Source organism: Terrapene carolina, unplaced genomic scaffold, assembly GCF_002925995.2.
Source record: "Terrapene carolina triunguis isolate 2854851 unplaced genomic scaffold, T_m_triunguis-2.0 Scaffold66, whole genome shotgun sequence".
Classification (NCBI taxonomy): domain Eukaryota; kingdom Metazoa; phylum Chordata; order Testudines; family Emydidae; genus Terrapene; species Terrapene triunguis.
The window spans coordinates 74,542,088-74,567,043 of record NW_020664417.1 but is presented as its reverse complement, the minus strand read 5'-3'; the positions used below and the strand labels follow the sequence as shown (position 1 = coordinate 74,567,043).

Genomic DNA, 24,956 nt, shown 5'->3' with positions numbered 1-24,956 from the left:
GCAGACTACACAAAGCATTACAAACAGTACGTTTCTAGGTATTCTGACAAGTACATGATAAAGTCATGAACTGATCGTTTGTCTTGCTAAAGGCAACTATTTTCTAACCATGCACCTATTTCAGTATCTGTTTGTTACGCACATGTGTTCTTTAAGGGCAGCTCTGGAATAAGTTTTTTAAAACTCTGCTTCTGTTTGCTGCTATCTTTCATATTTAATGTTAAGACTTTGAAAAACAAATACAGGTCATGGTTCACTCCTCTGCAAAGGAGAAGCATTAGTTTAGTGCAATTGATCAAGGAATACTTTGCAATATTATAGCTGTAAATGCCAACAGGACAGATCCTGAGCAAACACACTAAGGAAAAGAAATTTTCCTCAGAATGGCATCAAACCTGAAGTGCTGTACTGTAATTTCAAGATTTCAGCCTAAACTGGTATCTACTCAAAGAGTTGCTTTGCATGAAAATATAATGAGGATTACCCAATTAAATTACTAAATCAATTAGGGTGTTCATTCCTGTATATATTGTGCTGTCTAATGGGACGCTTCAGACGGAATTCAGCCTGAAACCTATCACAGTCCATGCACAGTAAAACAAGGCAGAGGGACTTACCTCTGTACGAGACTGCAGCCTCTTGTTCATTTCATAGATTCGGTACTCTGGTTGCACCATGTATGGTGAGTGTCTCCTATAAAATGGGCCAAAAGGAGAAGAATAGAAAGGGTCATGTGGTGTGCTGGACATCTTGCCTGCTTGCAGAGAATCAAGCTACACAGAGTATCATCAACATCCATACAGAGCACATGGGCTGTGTGTTCTTCACAGTACAAAGTAGCAGCAGGCAGGCACACACAGAGACACACACACACACACATACACACAGACAGACGCACACACAGAGAGAGAGAGAGAACACACTGGCTGGAAACTGCTGTTGAAGCCCTTCTATAGCAGGAGACAGAGAGAGAGAAGGGGGGGAGAGCGAGAGAGAGAGAGAGCACAAGCTCCAGAGAGAGACTGGATAGCTTCAGGCACCACTGCTTGTTTTTAAAGAAGCAGTTTGTGAAGGGGTCATTTCCTGTCCACACTGTAGACTAGTTCAAAAATATAATTTTCTTCTCAGTCTGACAGAGGTCTAAGGTTTGGTTTTAATTTTTCCCAGCCAGGACCCCTTAGGAACCTGGTAGCAAAGGCTTGTTAGCATATAGGTGGTTTAACTGCTGCCTGAGCCAATCACCCTCTCAGAAGACCACTCTTGTATAATATCAGAAATTTGATGACTACAAAATACATAAACAAAGGCCACAACAACAACATGCATTTGGAGCCCGGTGAGTCACTTCTAGGAGACTAGAGATCTGGCAGTTCCAAGTGTTTGTGTTTATCTACAGTGGTTTCAACAGCCTATTACTCTTCTGCACGTTTTTTGTTTTTACACTTCAAACCAACAGTTAAAGGATTGTAAGGGGGTTTGGCTCACTGTTTCATCAGAGGCTAAAAAATATTGTGGAGAGAGAATTTGCACAGAGAAATAATCTCAGTAATACACTTCACGCAACAGAGAACACTCAAATGCTAATAACATAAACCTCTCAGAAAGATACAAAAAGCAAAGAACTGGGGGGGGGGGGGAGAGGTGAGAGGGGGCTATATAAAATAACTGCTGAAAAAATCTGTTAAGCAATAAATTATTATAGATAATCTAATAGATCATTTTAAAATAATAGATCCAGATATTTTCCAAGACTGTTTAAGTACATAAATCTTTGACCAATTGCAGTATATTATAATTGGAAGAAATCCAAAACTGCCCATGGGGGGGGGGGGAAATCACCTCTTAAAAGTGAAGGGTGAAATCTGACTATTAAATTCATATGAAAGTTCTGGAACCTGTAGTGTGTGGATTAAAAAGCGTTTAATATATAGAAAACTGAAATGGGTTAATCTACTACATGGGAGATTAAAAGTTTTTGGGAGGGAAGTTTTTAATACCCCTGTAAAAAGCTTGTTAAGGCAAGGACTGTGTCTTTTTATATTTCTGTAAAGCACCATGCAGATTTACAGCACAAAAAAATTGTAAAAATTATAATAAACAGGGCTGAATTAATCTCTGGTGTAATTTCATTCAAGTCAGTGGCGTTACACCAGGGATGGATTTAGCTAATATGAACAAGTTAATGACAATATGAGCATTTTCATACTGCTTTTCATGCATACATCGCTCAGTGCTTTGCAAAGACAGGTAAGTAGTATTATTCCCCATTTCACGGATGGGGAAACTGAGGCACAAGCAGTCACATTTTGGCTGGTTTCCTGTTTATAACTGCGGGAAATATTTTAGCTTCACCCAATGCTATCAACTGGTCCTAGGTTCACCAGAACTTTGACATGGACTATACTTTGCGAACTTTTGTCAGTGAACCTCAGTTTCAGGATTAATTATAAAAGTTTCAGATTATTATCTGTCAAGGAGGGGTGAAATAGGAATCATCTTGGATGTATCAGTAATAATGTTTAGCAGAAAATTTTCCATACATTTTTTGAGATTCTATAACATGTTGCCTATTGAGTTGGTTTGTGGACTTCCCACAAACTTTCTGTCACTATGCGTAAGGACTGGCAGACAATATATGGAGACAATGGGTATTTTACTCCCTCTTTTAATATTCACTACATATCTATATTGTATCTGTGATATAATTTCCAGAAAATGCTAATCAACTGGCAAGGACCACACTGATGTTATACAAACAAAGTCTGATTCAATTGTGCTACAATGACAGTGACATTACCATATAACATTCAACCGGTACACAACTAAGGACTTACCTACACAGTGTATTAATCTGCACTAAAAGGGTGTAAATTCTAGTGCGCACTAGCATGTTGTGCGCTAACTGGCCCATGTGCATGCTGCTGGCGCACACGAAAACTTCCCTAGTGCACACTGATATAGTCCCATTTCAAACAGTACTACATTAATGCGCACTAGGGAATTTTCAGTGCACACCAGCAGGGTCCACATGGACCAGTTAGCATGCAACAGGTTAGTGTGTACTAGAATGTACATCCCTTTAGTGCAGAGTAGCACACCATGTAGACAAGCTTAAGTAAGTGTAGTAAAGGTATAAAGTGGATGCAGCCATGATACAGGGTTTTTAACTACAGTAGAACCTCAGAGTTAGGAACACCTCGGGAATGGAGGTTGTTCGTATCTCTGAAAAGTTCCATAACTCTGAATAAGACATTACGGACTTCAGACACTGGGTGGTTGGGGCTGCAGCCATGGGGAGGGGGGGGGAAAGAGGGGAGGACAGGCAGGGCTCCAGGTAGTGGGGCTCAGGGCTTTAGACCTGGGGGAAGTGCTAGGGCTCAGGACTTCAGCTCCCCAGCTCTGTTTTTGGCTTCTGCCCTGCAGGGGTGCCAGAGCTCAGGGCTCCCCACCGCTCCACTCCCAGTTTCAGTGGGTGGGGGGGAGAGCACACCAGAGTTCGAGGCTTTAGCAATGGGAGGAGCGCTGGGGCTGAAACTGGCGCTCCCCTCGTAGCTAAAGCTCCAAACCCCAGCACCCCCCACGGGGCTGAAGCCAGGAACAGAGTCGTGGGGCTGAAGCCTCGAGCCCCAGTGCTCCCCCGGTCTAAAGCCCTGAGCCCCAGTGCTCCCAAGGGTCAGAAGCCCCAAGCCCTCATCCCCCTGCCCAGAGCCCTGACCCGCCCACCCCACACACACACCCTGTGGCTGCAGCCCCAACCCCCCTCCTCCCCCACTGAAGCCCTAAGCCCCAGGGCTAAAGTTCTGAGGCAGTACAATACTTGCGGGTTGATTTTTTGGTTTTGTTTTGTTGTCTCCGCTGCTGCCTGATTGATTACTTCTGGTTCCACAGGGTGTCCGGTTGACCGGTAAGTCCGTAACTCTGGTGTTTGTAACTTTGAGGTTCTACTGTACTTCTCTAGCGATCCATATTGTATTGTAGCAAATCCCAACAACCTAACCCAGAGCCTAAAACCATGGTGACACAGATGTCCAGAAAAAATAACAGTTTTAGCTCTTCAACCATTTACATACACAACTGATTTTTCCCTTCTGTAGGAAAACCTGTTTAACAAACCCCATGTAATCAAAAACGTCAACTAATTGAAAGTCTGTCATGTTTCCCCACAATTTTCATATCAAATTGACCAACACATAGGATCTTCACCACATTCTGAGCTGGAGGGTTTATAACCTGCCCTTCGGATGTTTCTCCTAAATAGAACTGCACTTTATTTGCAAATTAAATCCAGAGCAAAAAAAAAAAAAAATTGCCAGCTCCACTGACAGTGTGCACTACGTTTCATGGTTAAAAGGTTGAACTTCACACATGGGGCAAAATTTATCAATTTTCAGGAATTTCTGCCCAGTCCAAAATTCACCATTTCACAAAACTGCATTTTGCAGCAAAATGATCGTTTTAAATTTTGCTTGTTTCTGCAAAAAAATATGGAAGATGAATAAGTATAATGTTTTGCTTTACTGAGAACCTTAATAGGGAGAGAGCTTATGCATAGAGCTCTAATGATGGGCAGAAATGTGTAATTTTTAATACCACCCACTGATTTATTGATAGATTACAAAACCCCATAATCCAACTGCAGCAATTAAATCCCAGGCTGGTTGTCTGCCACTACAACCTCTCATTGCTTTTCCACTTGCATGTTCTCATCCTGACTAACATCATGCTTAAACCAGTAAATTAAAACACAAAATGAAGAAAAAATAGAGTTACTGGGACTGCAGTCAATTTGAGAGGTATCTGCTGGGATCTTGTCTCTTTAAAAGTTCTGCAGATCTGCGAATGACTGACAGTTAGGGGGCGTTCAGCTAGCACTTCCTCCTGGACCAATTACAAACTAAGTAATAACTCAGGACACGTCTTCACTACCCGCCGATCTGGCGGGTAGCAATCGGTCTATCGGGGATCAACTTACCGCGTCTAGTGAAGACGCGATAAAATCGATCCCTGATGGCTCTACCGTCGACTGCGGAAATCCACCGCAGCAAGAGGCGGTAGCGGAGTCGACGGCGGCGCGGCAGCGGTCGACTTGCCGCCGTCCTCACAGCCAGGTAAGTCGACCTAAAATACGCCACTTCAGCTACGCTATTCACGTAGCTGAAGTTGCGTATCTTAGGTCGACCCCCTCCTGTAGTGTAGACCGAGCCTCAGAAAAAGCAGTTAGTGAGAGAAGCTCCCTGGTCTGAACTAACCTCTGAACTGAGACTTCAGAAAACTAAGACACTCCTTAATCTGGAAAATGGGTTTTCTGCAACAGAAAGAGGGCATAGGCAGACATGAGAAAGAAAGCAGCCAGTTTCCCCAATCCTGAAGATGAACATCTGCACATGAATGTATGTGATTGAAAGAGAGCGAACGCACAGTACGGGGTGTGTGTGTGTGTGTGTCCGTCCCCAGGCCAGAGGGCAGAGCCCCGTCTACTTTCAAAGTGTCTAGAATTGAGATTTCTTTGTCTCCATTACCACATACTAAAGAGTTTAAGTTACCTCAACCAATTAGATGCTTAAAAAGCAGAAGTGCGAAAGTTAAATTAATGCAAGATAGGAAATAATACTGAAGTAAGGGAGGCCCCAGATTTACTGGGATATAGGCATGACCTGGGGAAAAAAACTGAATTGTGTAGAAGATGAGAATTGTAAAAGCTGGCAAGAGGGGACAAAGGCACCTTTCTTGTTTGCTACCGTGTTTCCCCGAAAATAAGACAGTGTCTTATATTAATTTTTGCTCCCAAAGATGCGCTAGGTCTTATTTTCAGGGGAGGTCTTATTTTTCCTGGAGCTTCGGGGCCTTATATTCCGGGGTGGCCTTATTATCGGGGAGGTCTTACTTTCAGGGGATGTCATATTACAGCGAGAGGCAAAACTGGAAGTAGGTCTTATTTTCGGGGAAACAGGGTAGGGAAAGTGTACTGATAAACTAAACAATGGATTTCAAATATTCAGAGGAGCCACAGTATAGCAATGAGCTGGCTAGTGTGTATGTATACTACTGCCCTCTGCTGGATGCAATCAGAACTGCTCCACTGTATGTCATAGCCCCTATCTTTTCCTTTAGTTCAAACAGTAGAAACCTGTTTTTTGAAGTTTGAGGGTCTCAGTTATATTCCTCACTGCCGCCAAAAGTTCTGAGTAGTCTTTGTTGTGCAATGTGATGACAACTGCATAGTATCCAAGATTTATTACAATATAACAACTGATACATTGGCCAAGAAGCATCAAGGAAGAACTTTCTTCAGGACAAAAAACGGGAAAGAGAAGGGGTGAACGGGAACAGTTCATTCATCCATCCCTGATGTTTGTGCTTTCACACGTGGTCTTTTGCAGCCTTCTGGTTGTTGCTATTATTAGAAGCCTGGGGGAGTTATGTTTCTACCCTGCCAGTTGCTGATCGTGTTCCTGCATAGACTGCAGTGGAACAGGAGCTGTTCTGCACCACACACAGACACACCTTCCATACCACAACTAGACTTTTGAAATTATTAATAGTCATTATCTAGCACTGCACTGGTCTGTATACATTAGAGTAAGACAGTGTCCCTGCCTTCAAGAGCTGACAATCTAAGTAGCTCTAAAGGTTGCACTAATTTGTTTTTTTTTTTTTTTTTTTAACATAACTGGTTGGTAGTAACACAGCAAAGTGACATAGTTGTAAATAAGTCTGATTACTGATGTATCTCTGCTTGGTATGCAGCAAACAAGTCAGTTTGTTAGTACACGAAAGTTTATTTAAGGTGGTTTGTAATTGAAGGAAGGAGGAACAAGGGCTGTTCTCCTTTAGCTAAAGATGTATGGCAAATGAAGATAGTGTAACTACGGGTACCTGAAAACAGAAGTCTTGTGAATATTAATTTACAGGAAGGACTGAACCAAAGTGACCCGTTCCACCTTTCTTTTGTTTATATAAAAGTGTAAGTCTTCCCCACAGGAAAAGAAATGGTAGCAAAGTTGTTTATTAGGGCTGTCAATTAATCGCAGTTAACTCATGCGATTATCAATGTGAGATTTCTAAGTATAGCTACAGCACTCGACCCAAGATTTAAGAATCTGAAGTGCCTTCCAAAATCTGAGAGGGACAGCGTGTGGAGCATGCTTTCAGAAGTCTTAAAAGAGCAACACTCTGATGCGGAAACTACAGAACCCGAACCACCAAAAACGAAAATCAACCTTCTGCTGGTGACATCTGACTGAGATGATGAAAATGAACATGCATTGGTCTATACTGCTTTGGATTGTTATCGAGCAGAACCCATCATCAGCATGGATGCATGTCATCTGGAATAGTTGTTGAAGCATGAAGGGAGATATGAATCTTTAGCACATCTGGCACGTAAATATCTTACAATGCCGGCTACAACAGTGCCATGCAAATGCCTGTTCTCACTTTCAGGTGACATTGTAAACAAGAAGCAGGCAGCATTATCGCCCACAAATGTAAACAGACTTGTTTGTCTGAGTGATTGGTTGAACAAGCAGTAGGACTGAGTGGACTTGTAGGCTCTAAACTTTTACATTGTTTTACTTCTGAATTCAGTTATTTTTTGTACATAACTTTACATTTTTAAGTTCAACTTTCATGATAAAGAGATTGCACTACAGTACTTGTATTAAGTTAGTATTTTTCAATTATTTCTTTTATTTTTACAGTGCAAATATTTATAATACAAAATAAATATGTTAGCTCTGTACACTTTGTATTTTGTGTTGTAATTGAAATCAATATATTTGAAAATGTGGAAAACATCCAAAAATATTTATATAAATGATATTCTGTTATTGTTTAACAACACGATTAATCACAATTAATTTTTTTAATCGTTTGACAGCCCTATTTTTTATTAAATGAATTTCGGCTACAGGTCCAAAATTAGTTTACCGAGAACATTCATACAATCACAAAATGAAGTGTGTTTCGTGGCTACAGGAAATTTGCTTATAACCTAAGAAGTCTGTAAAGGTTAGGACATCCAAGTCAGGAAACATTACCTATAGTAGCTAGCCAGTCGTGCCGCTCAAATATTGAATTTTGACTGTTTCAATATTGAATACTTCCATCAGTTACTACAGTGACAGGGGCCCTATAAATAGATAGGTTACACAGGTGAGATTAGCTACTTGCAAACAGTTTATAAATAATCCAGAAGCTGAAAGTTGCATAAATTAAATCATTTTAAATAGTGAATATATTCAAAATAAATTGCACAAACAATAAAATTCACAAACAATTTGTGAACAGAAAAATAGCTAAATTGTTACAAAACGTTTGCCTGGCTCATCTAGCGTACACTTTAATTTCTATTGGTATGAATGAGATTTGTCTGTTATTAAGGATTATGGTAAGAGAACATTAGAACAGTGCAAGAAACTTCTGTAAAAGAGGAAAAAAAATAAATAGAGGCCTGCATGAAGGAACGGGTTTCCGAGTTAACAATGCATTACAAAGAATGAGGTAGCTCACACCTCTCAAGTTATTGTTTCAGGCTCTCTGTAGACTCAGGCAGACTTAGCTATATCAGTTACATTCCGGTCACATTACAAGGGTTCTTTTCACATACATCATTGCTAGAAACACACAAACATATTCTTAGATGAGATTCTGATACCATTACATGACTTCAAAAGTTGGGGCCGTAGGTCCATTCCTATGCCTTAATCCAGCCCTGGTTGGGCATGTCTGCACTAGAAATGCCTGTGAACCAGTAATAGCACCAGTGGGATTTATTTTTTTAATTCCCCTATGTAGACAAGGCCTTTGATGATATGATAATAGAAAGGGAGTTGAAATTTTGCTATGCAAATTGATGAATGCTCAACTGAAGAAAGCCTTCAGCAAGCCTACAGATTTCTGAACAGGCAAACTGTCAGGTTTACATAGATTGTACATGTGCAGAAACCTACTGCAAGTAGGGTGGGGAGGAAAAATGGGACAGATGCAAAGTGGAACAAATGATAGTGAGGTGCTACTATGATGGGTCCTCTAAAAATACCGATAGATTAAGTTCTTCTCTCTCCAATGAAGCTGTTGTAACCCACTATTCAGTGTGCATTACACGTCCCCCTCTGTGCCAGATGAACAGAAAACATGGGTCTATTACAGCTCTCAGCTACAGTATAGCTCCTTAGCTCAAGCTGTGGAGTTTTATGCTTTAAGCTCTGGAAGCCTCAGTTCTGTTCTCAGTGAGCTGACCAAGACCGCAGCCACCTTACTATATTGTTCCACTTTGGGAGGGCAGTATATTCAGGAAGGCCTGATTCCCCGTTGGGTTGCCCCTGGGTAATGTGAGAGTAAAGTGGATATAAAAAGCAGATGACTATGCAAGGTAAGTGGCTACACATGGTGCAAGGGAGTGGAGAATGGGTAAACGGGGTGAAGTGCTGGCCCCATTGAAATTAATGGGAGTTTTGCCATTGACTACAATGGGATCATCATTTTACCCAGAACATTTGCCCTTTTGCAGAGCCAACCTGCCTACATTGGACTGATAAAAAGCCTAATATTTAATGTATGTACTGTATGCATGCACAGCCATTTGCTGTGTTGTGACTCTCAGGGTAGCCGTCAGGCCTGTTCTCCAAACTTCAGCATCTTCAGGGACTGGCTCTCTCTCTCTTGTTCTAAGAAGCACCTCTCCTACCCCATTCCCCACCTTACCCCCCATCTCTTCCAACTAACTCCAATGTTCTCGCCTTCTCTTTGCACCTTCCTTCACAGCATCCTCACCTGTCTCTTCTCTCCTTCTCTCCCCAGCATTGGGCTCCATCCCTCCCTCAAGACAGACCTCTCTGCTTCCTTCCTCCCCACCCTCCACCTACTGAGAGCTTGACTGCACAAGGGTCAAGAAGTTGGGTTCCAGGTTGATGTCACTGGTGTTGTTACTGAACCAGTTGAGACTCCTCCACCCTTTTCTGAGTGGCTGTTCAACTTGCTTAGTTCCACTGGCTTCTCCCCTGAGGCAAAGCATGCAGAGAGTAGTGAATGCTGAGCAGTCAGGCAGGGAAGAGAGAGAGGAGGGAATTTCAGTCACTGGCCTCCTGCAACCTCACCCAGCAGCTGAGGAAGTGAACAGCCTGGAACAGCAGACAAAAAGGGAAGTTTTGCTGTTTTTAATATTGGTAGATTGGCAGAGAAGCCAGAGGGGTGGTGGAGGAGGCGAAGGAAACAGGGAAGATGGAAGTCAGGTAAATCAGCACAGAACCAAGGACCAGGGAAATCCAAGTTTACTCTGGCACATCAATTTCCCTTACGGGGAATCTGAACACGTTAAAGCAAGCATAGAAGCAAAATGCAGGTGGCATAATCACTCAACTTTAATGGGCAGCTTTCTAGAACGTGTGCCCCTTGCAATCTCTCAGCTCAGCCGCAAAGTTCTTGAGCTTCCCTCAGTCCCAAGCAGGAATTAACAAAATCTACTTCACTTCATACACTTATACCAAAGATATAACCTAACTCACCGGCACAGTTTAAGCAATCCTTTCACCTACCCATCCTTCCCAAATATGGGAAGGCACAGCCTGATTAGAACAGAAATGTAACGGGAATTCAGGGGGAAGGGAGTTGAAGTGTGAGATAAGAAGAATTTTGTTATGTAGTATTATACCACCGTGGGTTCAGCTCTGGTGGCTACAGTTTCAAGATTAACAGAGTGAAAGTCACCTCTGCTACTTGCTTCAGAATTAGAGACTCTAGAAACACGAAGACCAAAGGTAGTGACCATACAGACATTCACAAGTACAAGGTCTACTCTACACGGTTTTACAAGTTTTATTAAAGTTACAGCTAAAGTTACGATTACCGAAGCATATAGAAATTCTATACAGACCTATGCACAAGTTACAAATATAGTTATACTCACATCCGTAACAACAGTGTTAAGGTCTGATGGGTCTCTCATGGCTTGATCATCAGTAGAGGGATGGTTCCGGCTGTAGTCTCCCATAGGGAGCTCAATTTTCCCATTATGGGCATCCCCTTTTTATAATGTGATTCTGTCTATACCTACATTCTGCACATGTCCACAAATGTGTCAACCCTCTTTTCTCTTATTGGTCTTTGTCCTCTGGATACTTAAGGGACCCCAATTTTCTATAGACTGTATAAGTTCTCTTTATTCTCATTAGCATTGACGCACAACCTGTATCCTGTGGTTAAGATACAGGTCGGAGACAGATGCGCCTTTACGGTATTTTTATGATCTAATATTAATCTTCTGGGTAATTTTTCACAATCTTACCAGTTGGAACCTCTAATTCCCATAATCTTAGGGCATCGGGTTGTTTTCCAGCCACTTATGTCATCATTTCTTGTCTCCAAGGCCTAAGACAGCTAAGCTAAAGTCTTGCAGACCTCAACCTACAAGTTCTTGCATTTCAGCTTGTCTTACTCGTGTCTAATACTTAATTCCTCTAAATACTGATCAATCTTATACTTTAATAATCCTACAAATTAACTCTAATTAATATACAATGAATATATATGATATAACATATTGATTAATCATAAAATCACACAATAAATGAATAATTACTAAAACCATTGTCTACATTCTACCACCATGCCACCCCAGTGCCTATTTACCTGTTAAAGGCCTCATCCAGTGCTCAACTTCCAGCATATAACAGTAGGTGAAAGCTTACTGTATGAGCTAGATTGCATCGGTGCTGGCAAGATCTTGTACAGCTGCTGAGATAGGACTGAGATAACAAGGCTTTTCACTTTTGGAGTCTGATTATGTTGCAGGAGTGATATGTTCCATCTCATAAGGGCAGAAGGCTGCCTATGGATCTCTTCTTTTCTTGGATGATGTTTTACACAGCAAAAGAGACTCAAAGCAAAATATATAGCTAATAAAGCCTTATTTTCTCTAGGCTGCATATTATATTTGGTATATATTTTGCTTACACTAGGAAATGACATTCCAATTACCTCTATCCAAACAATGCAGTGTCTCTGTTACATCCTCTCCAAAGTGATAGCATGCCCAGATAACTGGCACAGACGAGTGCCTCATTCATGTCTTTTTTCATGCCCAGATTTCAGTAGTGGATCATACTAAACCAGACCAGAGATGTGACTCCCATAAAAAGAGAACGGCAGAGGGGACAACAACAATGAAAAGGCATTACATTAACAGTAAAGGCCTTTGTCTTAACTTACAAAAGCAAAAGTAGTCGTCAAAGCTGCCGCAGGACCCATAGCTCAACCTTTCTGTAGCTTAGCTAGAAACTACAGCACACTTCCCACTGTTCTGAGACCACCTGATATAGGAACATATGCGATGCAACACTTTAATTCTAGGGCTGAGTTACAGTTCTGCAATTTTAATCAAGAATGTGATTTATTCTGTAGTTTTAAATTTAAACCTTGAATGGTTTGGGAGGTAGGGGAAAGTTTTGGGGGAGAATCAAGGGACAGATCTTAAACCAGTTACAACGTTTATTAATAATAATAAAAAAACAGAATGCAATTTTACATTAACAGGATAAGCAACAAATATTCTTCAGTACAACCTTCACTTTTTCTCTATAGTTTATGGTGTTTTTCTTTTATATAGATATATATTTAGACATCATTATATAAATATATGCTATACAGCGGCTAGAACAGAGGAGGTAATGGTATGTCCACAATTAAAGTTGTATTGAGACTTGCCCTTACAGCAGGACCAAAATCCTCCCATTTCACACTTCGATTAAGTGAATTTAGGATAGGATTTCTAAAGTGCGTAAGTGACTCAGGAACACAAGTCCCGTTGAAAATCAAAGTGTTTTTGTTTAGGCTTTTTAATCCCACATTTAGTCTCCATATTTACTAACTTTTACAGAGGAAACATTTTTTAACGTTCCCTTGTAAAAATCTTGCCTGGACCAATCTTTCATTTTTAATTTTATTTATTGGCTGCTCCCCCCAGCTAAACAACCCTGGTCCCCAGAAACTCCAAACCTCCTACACACCCTGACAAAATCTCAAACAGTGGCTACTTTTGAAATATTAAAATTAAAGCTCACAGTAATTCCCTCATTCAGATGAATGGAGACAGCAGGAAAACTTATGGAACTGCTTTTCCAAGGCTACAGCAGACAGCTTGTATAGGTGTTTGTATCTCCCATAACAACTCTCCCTGCTCCTATGACCCTTATAGCCCCTAATAACAAAAAGTGTTCAAAGGGCAGGAAGAGGAGGGGGAGCCCAAGTTGTTAGGCACCCTAACTTAAAGCTCATACTTCTGCTCCTGAGGTATTTTCAGCTGGAAATCTCTACAACCCCATCCCCTCCCTCTCACCATCTCTATCACTAACAAGAGGCAAGAAGAATGGAGAGGAGTTGCTAGCTGTTGCAATTTTATCATGAGTCTTGCACTATTTGATGTTTTTCCTTAAAGCCCCAGCCCACAGAATCATGTGATTATATTAGACTCTCAGCTTTCATTTAAAAAAAAAAAATTTTCTAACCCTCATAGAAAAGCTTGAAAAAAGTCACCTAAGTGCACCCTAAAGGCTCAAAAGTCAGAAGGAAAAATATAAAGAATCCACTTTCTTTTTAAATCTCATGATTTTGGGGGGGCTGACTCACTATCTTCAAATGTTTGTGGCTGGCAATACTGTTTGCAGTCCTGAGAGGCAGAGCTAAAGCCAGGTTCCCTCTAGTGAACTTCCTGTGGTCCCCTAGAGCAGTGGTTCTCAACCCAGGTATGCGTACCCCTGGGGGTATGCAGAGGTCTTTCAAGGGGTACATCAACTCATCTAGAGATTTGCCTAGTTTTACAACAGGCTACATAAAAAACACTGGCCAAGTCAGTATAATCTAAAATGTCATACCAACAATGACTTGTTTATACTGCTCTATGTACTATACACTGAAATGTAAGTACAATATTTATATTCCAATTGATTTATTTTATAATTATATGGTAAAAATGAGAAAGTAAGCAATTTTTCAGTAATAGTGTGCTGTGACACTTTTGTATTTTTATGTCTGATTTTGGAAGGAAGTAGTTTTTAAGAGAGGTGAAACTTAGGGGTACACAAGACAAATCAGACTCCTGAATGGGGTACAGTCATCTGGAAAGGTTGAGAGCCACTGGACTAAAGGTAAAGCCATGAGCAGGTCCATCAGACATGAACTTCTGCTGCAGAAGGCTAGGACCTCCCACTTAGCCTTGGACAGCTTGGAGGTGGATAACGAAGACTTTCTCCTCCACCATTCCACTTGCATTCTCTGTCCCTTAACCCCATCCCTCCCCCACAACCATTCTTCCCATGACTGTGTTCATTGAGATATCACTTGTTGGTGATTAAAGGGGGGGTTAATTGAGCCTGAGGAGGGGACTAATGTATGGAACATAGAGAGGGTGCTGAGTGACTTAACTAGCTGGTTCTTAGCTTTTTACAGTATGCAGGGTAGCAACCTTAAATCTAAATTAATGAATTATTTTTGTGTGGGATTGGGAATGTATGTCATACATATAATGTAACATGACCCACTGTCAACATCACAGAGGAACAACCATAGAAATACTGTACTGAAATAATTTTCCCTTTTCATATCGTAACATCATAGAAGCATAGTAATGGGCTCACTGAGACTTGTAGTACATTGCTTTTGCATCATAATCTCACCTAGTAATGGCATTGTAATTAGGGGAGGACTGTTCCCAAAAGGTTTGAGGTACAGTCCAGTTCCGTTAAACCTCTACAAGCACAGATGCTTATCTCACTTTATCCTATGTAAAATCTCCTCCTCACCATCAACCCTCTCTACAGCCTCTCTCTACCCTGTCTTTCTCCCACTCCAACTATAGCCTTCTCCTCGCCCTCTGCTCTATCCATCCCTCACCTTTCTTCCTCTCTCTCCAGCTATAATCTGTTCCTTACCTGATACATCACATCCCGAACCAAATCAATTGCATTCTTATCTCTTTCTATTTTAGATATTTTCCAATGCAATTACTAATCCCTCCCTGCCACCCTGTGTATTTTCCCCCGTATACAATACTTTGTACTTTCCCCCCACCAAGGTCTGTTCTGCTTCCAGCACTCTTCCCCAACCTACCACAAACCTTTGCTTATCTCTCCCCACCCCGAGCCCATGAGAGGGTCTCACAGCAAGTCTGGCAATATGCTGGGTAAGCTGCAGGGCTCAAGCCTTGTTTGGTCATAACATTCCAATGACGCATTGTGCATCTGCAACCCCATGGAAACCCTGAAGTATATAAAATATGGCAATGGCAACCAGCCCAGAGGAAATGATCAGAGCTGCTGATGCTCTGCCAAGGATTTTGTGAGAGATCAGCAAAGGTAAGGGGGAGCCTGTTGGAAACCAGCAGGGTGGGAGAGACATGAGATCAGTGATGGGGGTATTATATTTAAATTAATCCAGACAGCCAAAAAGGCTTTATGCTTTGGGGGCAGAGGGGAGAGATATTTATTTATTTTGGCAGAGGGAAAAGGGAAGAAAAATTTTAGGACATATTATTGCTATTTTATATTAAAGCATCACTATACAAACACTTTTGGACCAAATTTTGATATCAGATACACATGTATAAGTCTAGAATAAGGTTGTTGAAGTCAGAGAATTCCTAGGGAAACCTGGATCAAAATCTGACCATTTAGATTTAAGTCATTTTTCATTCAAATACATATTTACTCTAGCAATTGTAACATCACATTTCAGTCCAATAGGATATGAAACTCCACTGCTACTGAATAATAGGGCTGGGTGAATTGATGGAGATAAAAATTAGAGTCAGCCCATCCTTGTACCTTCCCCCATTTTTGGAACAGACCTTGAATCAAGCTCCTCCTATGCCCAGGTTCTGAAATGTTGAAACTCAAATTTTAAAACTTTAGTTCTGACCTCTGTCTTGGACCAGAATTGGAAGCTGCAGAAGTCACACAAAAAAAAACCTGTTTTCAAGAAATTCCCAGAACTAATATGCAGTATGAGATTCCAAAAAGTTCTAATGAGCTTCAAACAAGCATCCAAAGTTTTGAATGGTTACCAGAATTCACAGTCCAGCCTTTTCAGGTTTCCTTCTTGTTGTTGAAAACCGGGGTTTACAATGAACACCAAACTCAAATGGTAATTTCAGCATCAAATCAATAAAAGCACATTATATTGGATAAATTTAAAAAGCTATAACAACTCAGGGGCCTAAAGCATTTTTCTGCTGACTGTTGCAAATCAACCCCAGTTTACATGCCAGTGGCTAAGGTCACAATGCCATTACATTTGTAAGCTATGCAATCTGGGGATATGGACACAAATTTAGCTCCCAATATCAATTTCTTCTGATTCCATATCCCTCTGTATCAGCTGTCTCCAATCCTCTGCAGGGCAAATGTCTGCAGAGGGTGGCTTCTATGGTCATGCTGAAGTGTTTGGATTTACTTAGGTTGCAGAGGTCAATATGTTATATGAAACCAAAAAGGAAAAATCGTACAGTGCAGTTTGTGTTTGCTAGGAGCTTCTCTAGCTAATAACTAGAAGAACAGCTGCCATGCTGCGTGATGCAGACATACTGTATATACTGTTGCCATTTTACATGCATAGTATCTAAAAGTCACACATTTTGTTCATTTTTACAATTGTGAAACTAAGTACTTTTATTTTCCCAACCGCTACAGCAAATCAGGCAGGGATCCTACAGACAACAGCCTGTATTTAACAGCCCGTTTTTTATTCAGCTCTGAGTGCTAAACACCTTTCAAAATCAGGCCTCTTATACACATGTCTAAATATAGATTTAGGAGCTTAACTTTAAGCACCCATTTTTAAAAAAATGTTGGTTTTAGTACATTGTTGTTCCTTTTCAACCTGAGTGGCTAGTCAAGTTCGGGACCTTGGGATGTTCCAGTTGGAAGTAGAAATTGATGGAGCCAGGCATTTTCTGTGATGCAATCTTGTTTATATACAATGAACATACAAAGTCCTGTCTCTCTGAATGCAGAAGGAATTGGGAACAAAAGGAGCATTTTCTTACCTTACAGCCTCCAAACCTCTTTATCCAACACCAGACCCAAAAGCTCTCTCTCTCTCTAGCTTTTTCCAGGGTCATGCTGTGCTTACAGGCTTCTGGTTGGCTCTCTCGCCTCTCCCTCTCTCTCTGTTCTTTTCTGTCTTCAGTTTCTGAAGATATTAGCGTAGGCCTTTAAAATCTAATTATAACCTATATTACATATAAAACCCCTACCTTCAAAAAATCAAAGTCAAAAAGTTAGGCAATTAAAGTTACTTATTCAATTTGCCTGTGAACTCTTCAGAATTGCATATTTTCATTCCATTTTTATTTGTGTGGATACAGTGCAATGAAATATACTGAAGCATGCTGACAGTACTGAAATGTAATTATCAAAATCAAACTGTGGTATACAACATACCCACCCCAAAATATAGCTGTTAATGGTTTTCAGCTCTCCAATGGAATTAATTAATAGGAACAACAACAACAACAACATAGTTTTGAAAATACCATTTCTTTAAAGTAGAATTTAGAACTTCTGGACCAAACAGGCACTAATTAGAAAATTTGTGACAAGGATAATTTTTGCTGACCCAGGTCAGATTTTCACACAGTAGTTCAGAGGGTTGGACTCTGACAGAATGATAGTTAATGTGATTTGTGGGAAATAGGTACGTTAAAGAAATCTACTTTAATTGGATATTTCTAGACTTTTAAGAGATTGCATTAGGAGGTTTTTCACCTAAGCAACCTTAATGGTTACCAAAGATTTGTTTGTTGGAATATATACACAATCAATACAACCATTATTTGATATTATATGTATATAATTACATACAAAAACTACATAAAAAAGATAGTTATTAGGGTCCTTCAGTTTTCCCTCTGCCTTCCACATAACATGCTCCCTGACCATAAAGACTCCACCTAGATCAGTGGTTCTCAAACTTTTGAACTGATGACCCCTTTTACATAGCAAGCCTCTGAGTGTGACCCCTTTATAAATTAAAAACAGTTTTTATATTTAAAATTATTATAAATGCTGGAGGCAAAGTGGGGTTTGGGGGTGGAGTCTGACTGCTCAGGACACCCCCCCCCGAGGGGTCACAACCCCCAGTTTGAGAACCCCTGACCTAAAGCATGGTCCCCAACCTGACAATGGACATAGAGATTTCACTCAAGTGACTGTATATATAGCACTGTTCTAGCCATAGCTTTGTGGCTGTGAGAGGGTGAGAGCTATATGCCCTAGGGCAGGACTTATATGGTTTGAGTTCTGAAAGACTCCTCGCGTCTCTGTGGTTTAGAATTTTAAAGCAATCCCTAGCAGTCTCACTATGTATATGTGGCTAAGAGTGACTATCCCACCCTCCCACTGATGACTGGAAGTAGAAGCAGGTGCTCAGGAGGGGACATGCATAATTGGGAATCTCTCGGCCAATTTTTGAGACATACTAGCCCTGTTATGCCTTATTCACTGAACATCAACCAAACCCCGCACTGGATACAGAATTACCAATTTCCTCATAGATTGTTCTAGTGAACTCATCAACATAGCACCTAGACCCCACAAAGAAACCCTTACAAGTCCATGCTGAGGTACCAAAGTATAATTATCCCCATTTTACTGATGGGGAACTGAGGCTCAGGGAGATTAAGGCTAAAATTTGCAAGTTTTCACCAATATGAGATACTTAGGACCTGATTTTTCAGAGATGTTGAGTATCTGCAGCCCCCGTAGATTTCAGCTGCAGTGAGAATATTCAACACTTCTAAAAATCAGGCCCCAGGTGTCTGAAGTTGGGCACCCAGAAAATAAGGATACACGGTTAATAATCACCCTTTTGGGAAACATCACGTAGGACATGTGCAGCAGAGACAGAGAGAGAACCAAGTTCCAGGTCTCCTACGTCTCAGTGTATTACCTTCACCACAATATCATCATCTTTTCTCCTCCAACCCTCTCCCTCATTCATACACATCTTCCAACTTCTGCAACAACAAAATTTGGGGCCGCCACAGAAAGCAGCTTCAAGCACTTAAAAAAAAAAAAAGTGATTCTTTCTTTGAGCATTCAAGGCACTGAATAAGGGATCCTGTGGAAAAAATAGTTGGGAAGCCTTGGAAAGAAGGAACCTGACTCCCAGTCTTAAATGAGGTGGAATTAGGAGTGGGTAACCTGCTTGGGCACTTGGTCAGAGGGAAGTAAGTTGTGAGTCCTCTTCCCCAGAGAGTTGTGTAAAGGGACTGGTGTGGGCCCCCAATAGAACTGAATGGCCTGAGGGCTGCCAGGCTGGGTTACATTGTCTATTCTAGAAACAAATTGAATATAGTTTTAGAAACAAAATGATAAAACACCAATATGATGTTATTCCCATGTTCCCTAAGTAGGGCTGTAAAATCTACTGATTTCAGAGCTGATAAACAGATGTATCAAAATCTAACAAAATTACACATTTTTTGTTCTGAGGGACTCCTATGAACACAGATTTCAATGTGGCACAAACAGGTAATTGACCAGTTCCAGCTTTTGACACAAAAATACGATGAGGATTTTTCCCTCTGGATTTTAACTGCAGAAAAAAAGAGGCTGTCACTTAAACTTTATCCTCCTTTCCCCTCCCACCTTCCCCACTCCCCATCCCTCCCAAATCATGTCTGGATCTAAATGTAAATATACAGCAGTAAAACAACAGAGCTAAAATTAAAAGATGAGTGCAAGGAACAAAAACAGCCAACAAATGTACTGTATCTTGTTAGACTGCTCTCAGAACAAGATTTTTATCAGGAATGTTGTTGTCAGCGGACACCAGAATAATTTTCTCCTAATAAATTTCTATCTTGTGCAGACAGGCTAAAATTCAGCTAGCAAGAGGCAAACTCTTGGGGTATGACTCAGTCACTTCTACTACCACTGGATTAGATGTGTGTCCACGTTTCAAAATACAGTGAGCTAATAGATCTCATAAAAGGGCTTTGGGGTATTTTTAAAAACACAGTAGTGTAAAAGCTTAACATTTACTTTATAAAGATTTGGTGCTTTTGGTTATTGCAGACTTTTCCTTTTAATTCAGAGGAAGGGAGTATGCATAATTTCACATTCCCTGCAAAGCTGAAAAAGCCCTATTTAGACCAATACTTTTCTATCTTCTTGTTGTTGCTGCTTTGATTCATGGAAATTAAAATACATTATGTTTTTATATTGCATTATTTGCAATTCCTCTGAAATATTTATTCTCTCCCTTTAAAAATGTCTGCAAAAATAAATGTGTGTTAGGATATTAGCAGATTAGTTCAGTCAAACAGTGCTAATTATAGGTTTAATTGCTTATATGTAAAAATCATTTATTTAAATTAGCTGTATCAAACATACAGTGTGCCCAAATACTGAAACATTGTGGTACTGGAAACTAGGTTTGTTTGTCCCTCCCTCCTCTCCCCCCCCCCCCCCCGCCCGAAAACAGGACATGCAAAAAATGAAGAACAATGTCCCTCTATGTACTGATCAGCAAATACGTTTAAACCCCAAGCTCCCTCCTCCTCCCCCCCTGGGGTCAGAGAGCAGCCTCATTTGAACAATGACTAATGGAATGCATTGAAATGTGTGGGGGGTTGCAAGGAGAAATACTATTCAAGCCAACAAACTTATTTCATTTGTGATTTAGAGGGGCACTGTGCCTTTTTCCCCGAACTTCTCCAGGGAAAGAATGAATGGCCATCTCAAGGTTATATAAGAGTTGATATTTGGGATGGAAGGCATAGTACCACATTAGGTTTTAAATAAATAGGGTTTTTGTCATGTCACAGGAATTCTGCAAAGCAAAAATGTTGCTTTAACGGCACAAAATCCAGTCAGAGACATTCAGGAGTAAGGTGAGTACAGCAGTGATGAAATGAATATGTTTATGAATGAACAAATACATTGTATTAATACACAGACTGATAATATTACTACAGTAGGTGGGATGGACTTGTATTCTGATCTGAGAAGGAAAGAAAAGAGGAAAAAGCCAAGGAAGCCTACTGATTTTTACCATGAGGAAAGCTTAGGTAATTAACATACTGAGGAGTGCCTGGCTGCCAATCCCTCTGTCTTGTGATGACAAAAGAATGCATATGAGACATTTTTATAAAATGAACAAAGAGAAGCAGAAGAGCTGGTACTTCCTCAGGTGAGACATACCAAGTTTTCATGTTCCATATCTCTGCTCCTTCAGCAATCAAGTTGTATCTGAATGTTATTGCATTTTTCTAAACCTTCATGTTGATATTAAGTTCCAGTATTCTCAACAACATTATGGAAGTACAAACACAGCAGCAAAGCCTGGTGGCTGCAGAGAGCTCCTCTTAATTTAATAAGGGTTTTTAAACAGAATGCTATGCACCATTGACTGTGCAGGAAAGCTATTTTTGCTGCAGAAGTTCCCAGCTCATGAATATCCTTGTACACGTCTCTATGCATTCCCTCCCTCCGCGCCCCCTTCCCCTTTTCCTGCTGAGCGGGTCACATGGCCATAGGAGAGCCTGACCCCCTATTTACATTTCAGTGTGCAGATTACACACTGAAGAATAGTACTACAGTTTACAGCTTCCCATTTTTTTTAAAAAAAACTTTAAAATTCTAGTTTGTATGAGTCTCTCTTTGCATGCAGCTTGCAATTTTTTTTTTAGTTTGGCATAAGAATTCATTCGGAGTTAGGATGCGCCTATATAAACAATAGTGTATTTCAGTTTTGTGCTGTATAGTGCCTTGCACTTGAGATCTCACAATGTGAAAATGTTTACAAACTTTACCAATTTTGTAGATGAGTAAACAGGCAGAGAGGTTACGATTTGCCTGAGGTCACACAATGAAACAGTGACAGAGAGAGCTGGGAATATGCTCTAACTCTGGAGTCCTAGCTAACTGTTCCCTACTAGATGCTCCTGTTTCCCCTTAAATACTCTAGCACACACATAAAAACAGACTCTGTGGTGTTTCAGCAGAAATACTATCAGAAAACCATAGTGTATGTAAAAAGGGGCCATAAGGAGATGTTGTTTCAAATTTAGAAAGAGTATTGGTGAGACTTCCCTGAGATTCAATCTCAATTGAGTGGATTTCCATTGTGATGGGGGAACAGCATAGTAAAAGTGAGACTTGGAGATGCACAGCCTCAGGGGATTTATTTGGTGATAGCTCTAGATGATCCTGTAACAGGTTGGAAATGAGATACTAAGGGCTCTATTCTGCCCTCGTTTACACAGCACTTAACTTCAGATTTTCATGCCACTTAAACAAGAATGTCACATAAAGCATCTCACTCATTTAAAATGATATAAACTATTCTCCCATCAAGATTATCCCATGCAGCTCAGATCATGTTACATTTACATAAGCAGAGATGGGCTTTGGAAAACTGGGACAGAGATTAAAATAGAGGCTGTGAGAAAATTAAGCTGAATTCTCTTTAATGCTCAGAAGTATGCAGGCAAATTAGGCATAGCAATTAGAACTTCTCTAGTAGTTTGTTTACATGTGTATTTATCAGTACAAATAGGTGTGTTGTACTGTAGTTTATATAAATGTACAACATGCACTTTTTCCACTAGGAATCTACTGGAATTTTCAAAATGTCATGCTCTAAAAAAAATCTGCTGTTGTGTATGTACATACAATATTGAGAATAAAGGGGATGGTTACATTGCAATGCCACATGTTATATTCATTATGTTATCAGAATTAAATGTTTCCTGTACTTAGGTATATAGCAATGCCATTAAGAAAAATATTTGCCAGTTACCAAGCAGAGGCATGAGTTATCCCTATTTCCCCACTATATTAAATGTAGAGAAATACCATGTCATCTTCATCTCCATTTCTACTGTGTGTGGTAATGTGGCAAATGTTGACTTTGAAGGAAAGCTATTATACAGTGTATGTAGCACACCACATTTTATGCTAAATCCCACTTGAATATATTAGTGTGTCTAATACACTAGCCTGCTGTACTACCCACCAAGGACTTTTACCGTCTAACAGTAAAACAAACACACTCCAGTCAACTGAAGGAGAAAGATTATCTGGGTATAATATTTTTATGTATACCAATTAGTCCAGATACAATGGTTAAATTTGAGATGCTAACTATTCTGGCTACAATGCCTAAATTAAGACAGGATACCAGCTACAGGTATGATTTTATTCTGCAGTAGGATCGAGGATAATTCTACTCTTATGTAGGCACAAACTGTACAACTCTCAAAGTCAACAGTAGTTTCAAGTACAATAGCCAAGGGCAGAATTTGGGCTTCTCTGTTACCTTTTATTGCTGTGCTCTTCATGATCAATCAAGAATTTATCTGGTATTTATCTTGACTCCTTTTAATTTATGGCTATTTTGTAACATTGCTTTTATATCTGTTGGATAGTTTTAGGACATCCCTACTTCATAATGTTCCATTTGGGAAATATATAGGTTACCAGAACATGAATATAGAGATATTTTGCATTGACATGGTTGTGAAGTGTAAAGTGTACTTCATTTTGTCTGTGAAAATCTCGAAAGGTTCCGTTTGGGATCAGTTTCATTGGCTGTTTATCCAAAGTAGAGCTAAGCAAATACTTGGGGGGAGAGGGGACATTTGTGAATATTCACTCAAACATTTTGAATTTTACTCAGCTGTTTTCATGCTCCATTGTTTTCACCGTCCAAAATGTTATAGCAACATGTGCACTAGCAGAAGTATTCAAAGCTACAGCAAATTGCAAGATAATATTGGGTAATATTCCCGGATGCAATTTCAAATTTGAGTAAACTGATTCTAAGAGTTACAGTCCTGAAAATAGGAACAATACCACGTGATCTGTTTCTGATCAAAACAAAAATCTTTTAAATTTCTAACACCCAGTGTTTGCATAGGACCAGCTTGAGCCCTATGGACCAAAATATTATTCACCAGATAATTTTGAACAATGAATTAATTTGTGATGTTTGCAAGCTGCTTGAAGATAATTCATGAAGAGGAACAAATATATGTATAAAATTACCAATTAGTTCTCTCAGCTCTAATCCATGGGCTGGAAATCAGGACAGACCAACCATTCCTTTACTCACAAGATTACTCCTAGTTCACTTCTGGTCCCAGATGGAATTAGGAAGCACAGGGACATGTCAAATTCAAAATAATGCCAAGGGATAAAGGATAGAGTGTTAACTACATTTTTTCCAATCTCAAATAATTTTCAGTTTGTATTTGATCTGAGTTCCGGCTGAAAGATGAGGGGGCTTCCTATTTTATCCAAGGCAGTTCACTTGTCCCCATCATGCATCTATGTACCACCTGTTAGATAACCAAAGGGTGTAGTGAACTGAACAGCTATGGCAACGTTGGTCAAACTGCAGCTCATGATCTGCATGCAGCTCTTTTACAGCTGAAGTGTGGCTCATGGAGCCTCCCACACCCCCACCCCACATTCTCTGTCTAACAGACTGGGGTAGGGGGGAGGAGGGAACTTGGGGCTTCTGCCCTGCAGTGGGGTGGTGGGGCTAGAGGCTTCTGCCAGAGACAACAGATGCCTGCTGAGAGTTGGGGGAAACAATGTAAAGGTTCGCCCCCCCCCCAACAGTTTGAGTCATGCCCACCTAGGCGTGCCCCCGCTCTTACCCTCAGCGGCCCCATCTTAAAGCTCCCAGGTGTTAGCTCTGGGGGGAGCGGCAGCTGCAAAAGCAGGGTTCTCCCTGCAGCTTGCTGCAGCCTCTCCCCACAGCTGCATCTCTCAGCTTGCCGGCTCCAGCAGCTGCTGTGCAGGGAGGGGGCCCTGCAACATCATGTGACTGAGTGGGGCCAGCAAACCCTGGCAAAAATCTGGGGGGCATGTCACCACACATGCACCCCCATGTGTCTCCTCTGGCTTCTGCCCACTGGCAAGGGGGGTTTTGGGGCTTCACCCCAACGAGGC

At 40.6% G+C, this 24,956-nt stretch overlaps 1 protein-coding gene across 5 annotated transcripts in view; it reads right to left on the bottom strand.

The window, feature by feature from the left end:
• Positions 1–1,157, bottom strand: part of LDB2 (LIM domain binding 2) — a 284,373-nt gene extending 283,216 nt beyond the window's left edge. For 4 of the 5 annotated variants that reach the window (XM_026648020.1, XM_026648022.1, XM_026648025.1 and 1 more), the window contains exon 1: positions 618–1,157. In XM_026648020.1, coding sequence (XP_026503805.1) covers positions 618–749 — 132 coding nt within the window. In that variant the 5' untranslated portion in view covers positions 750–1,157. The remainder of the gene's footprint in view (positions 1–617) is intronic. The other variant, XM_026648024.1, reaches the window with a different exon arrangement.
• Between the last annotated feature and the right edge of the window lie 23,799 nt (positions 1,158–24,956).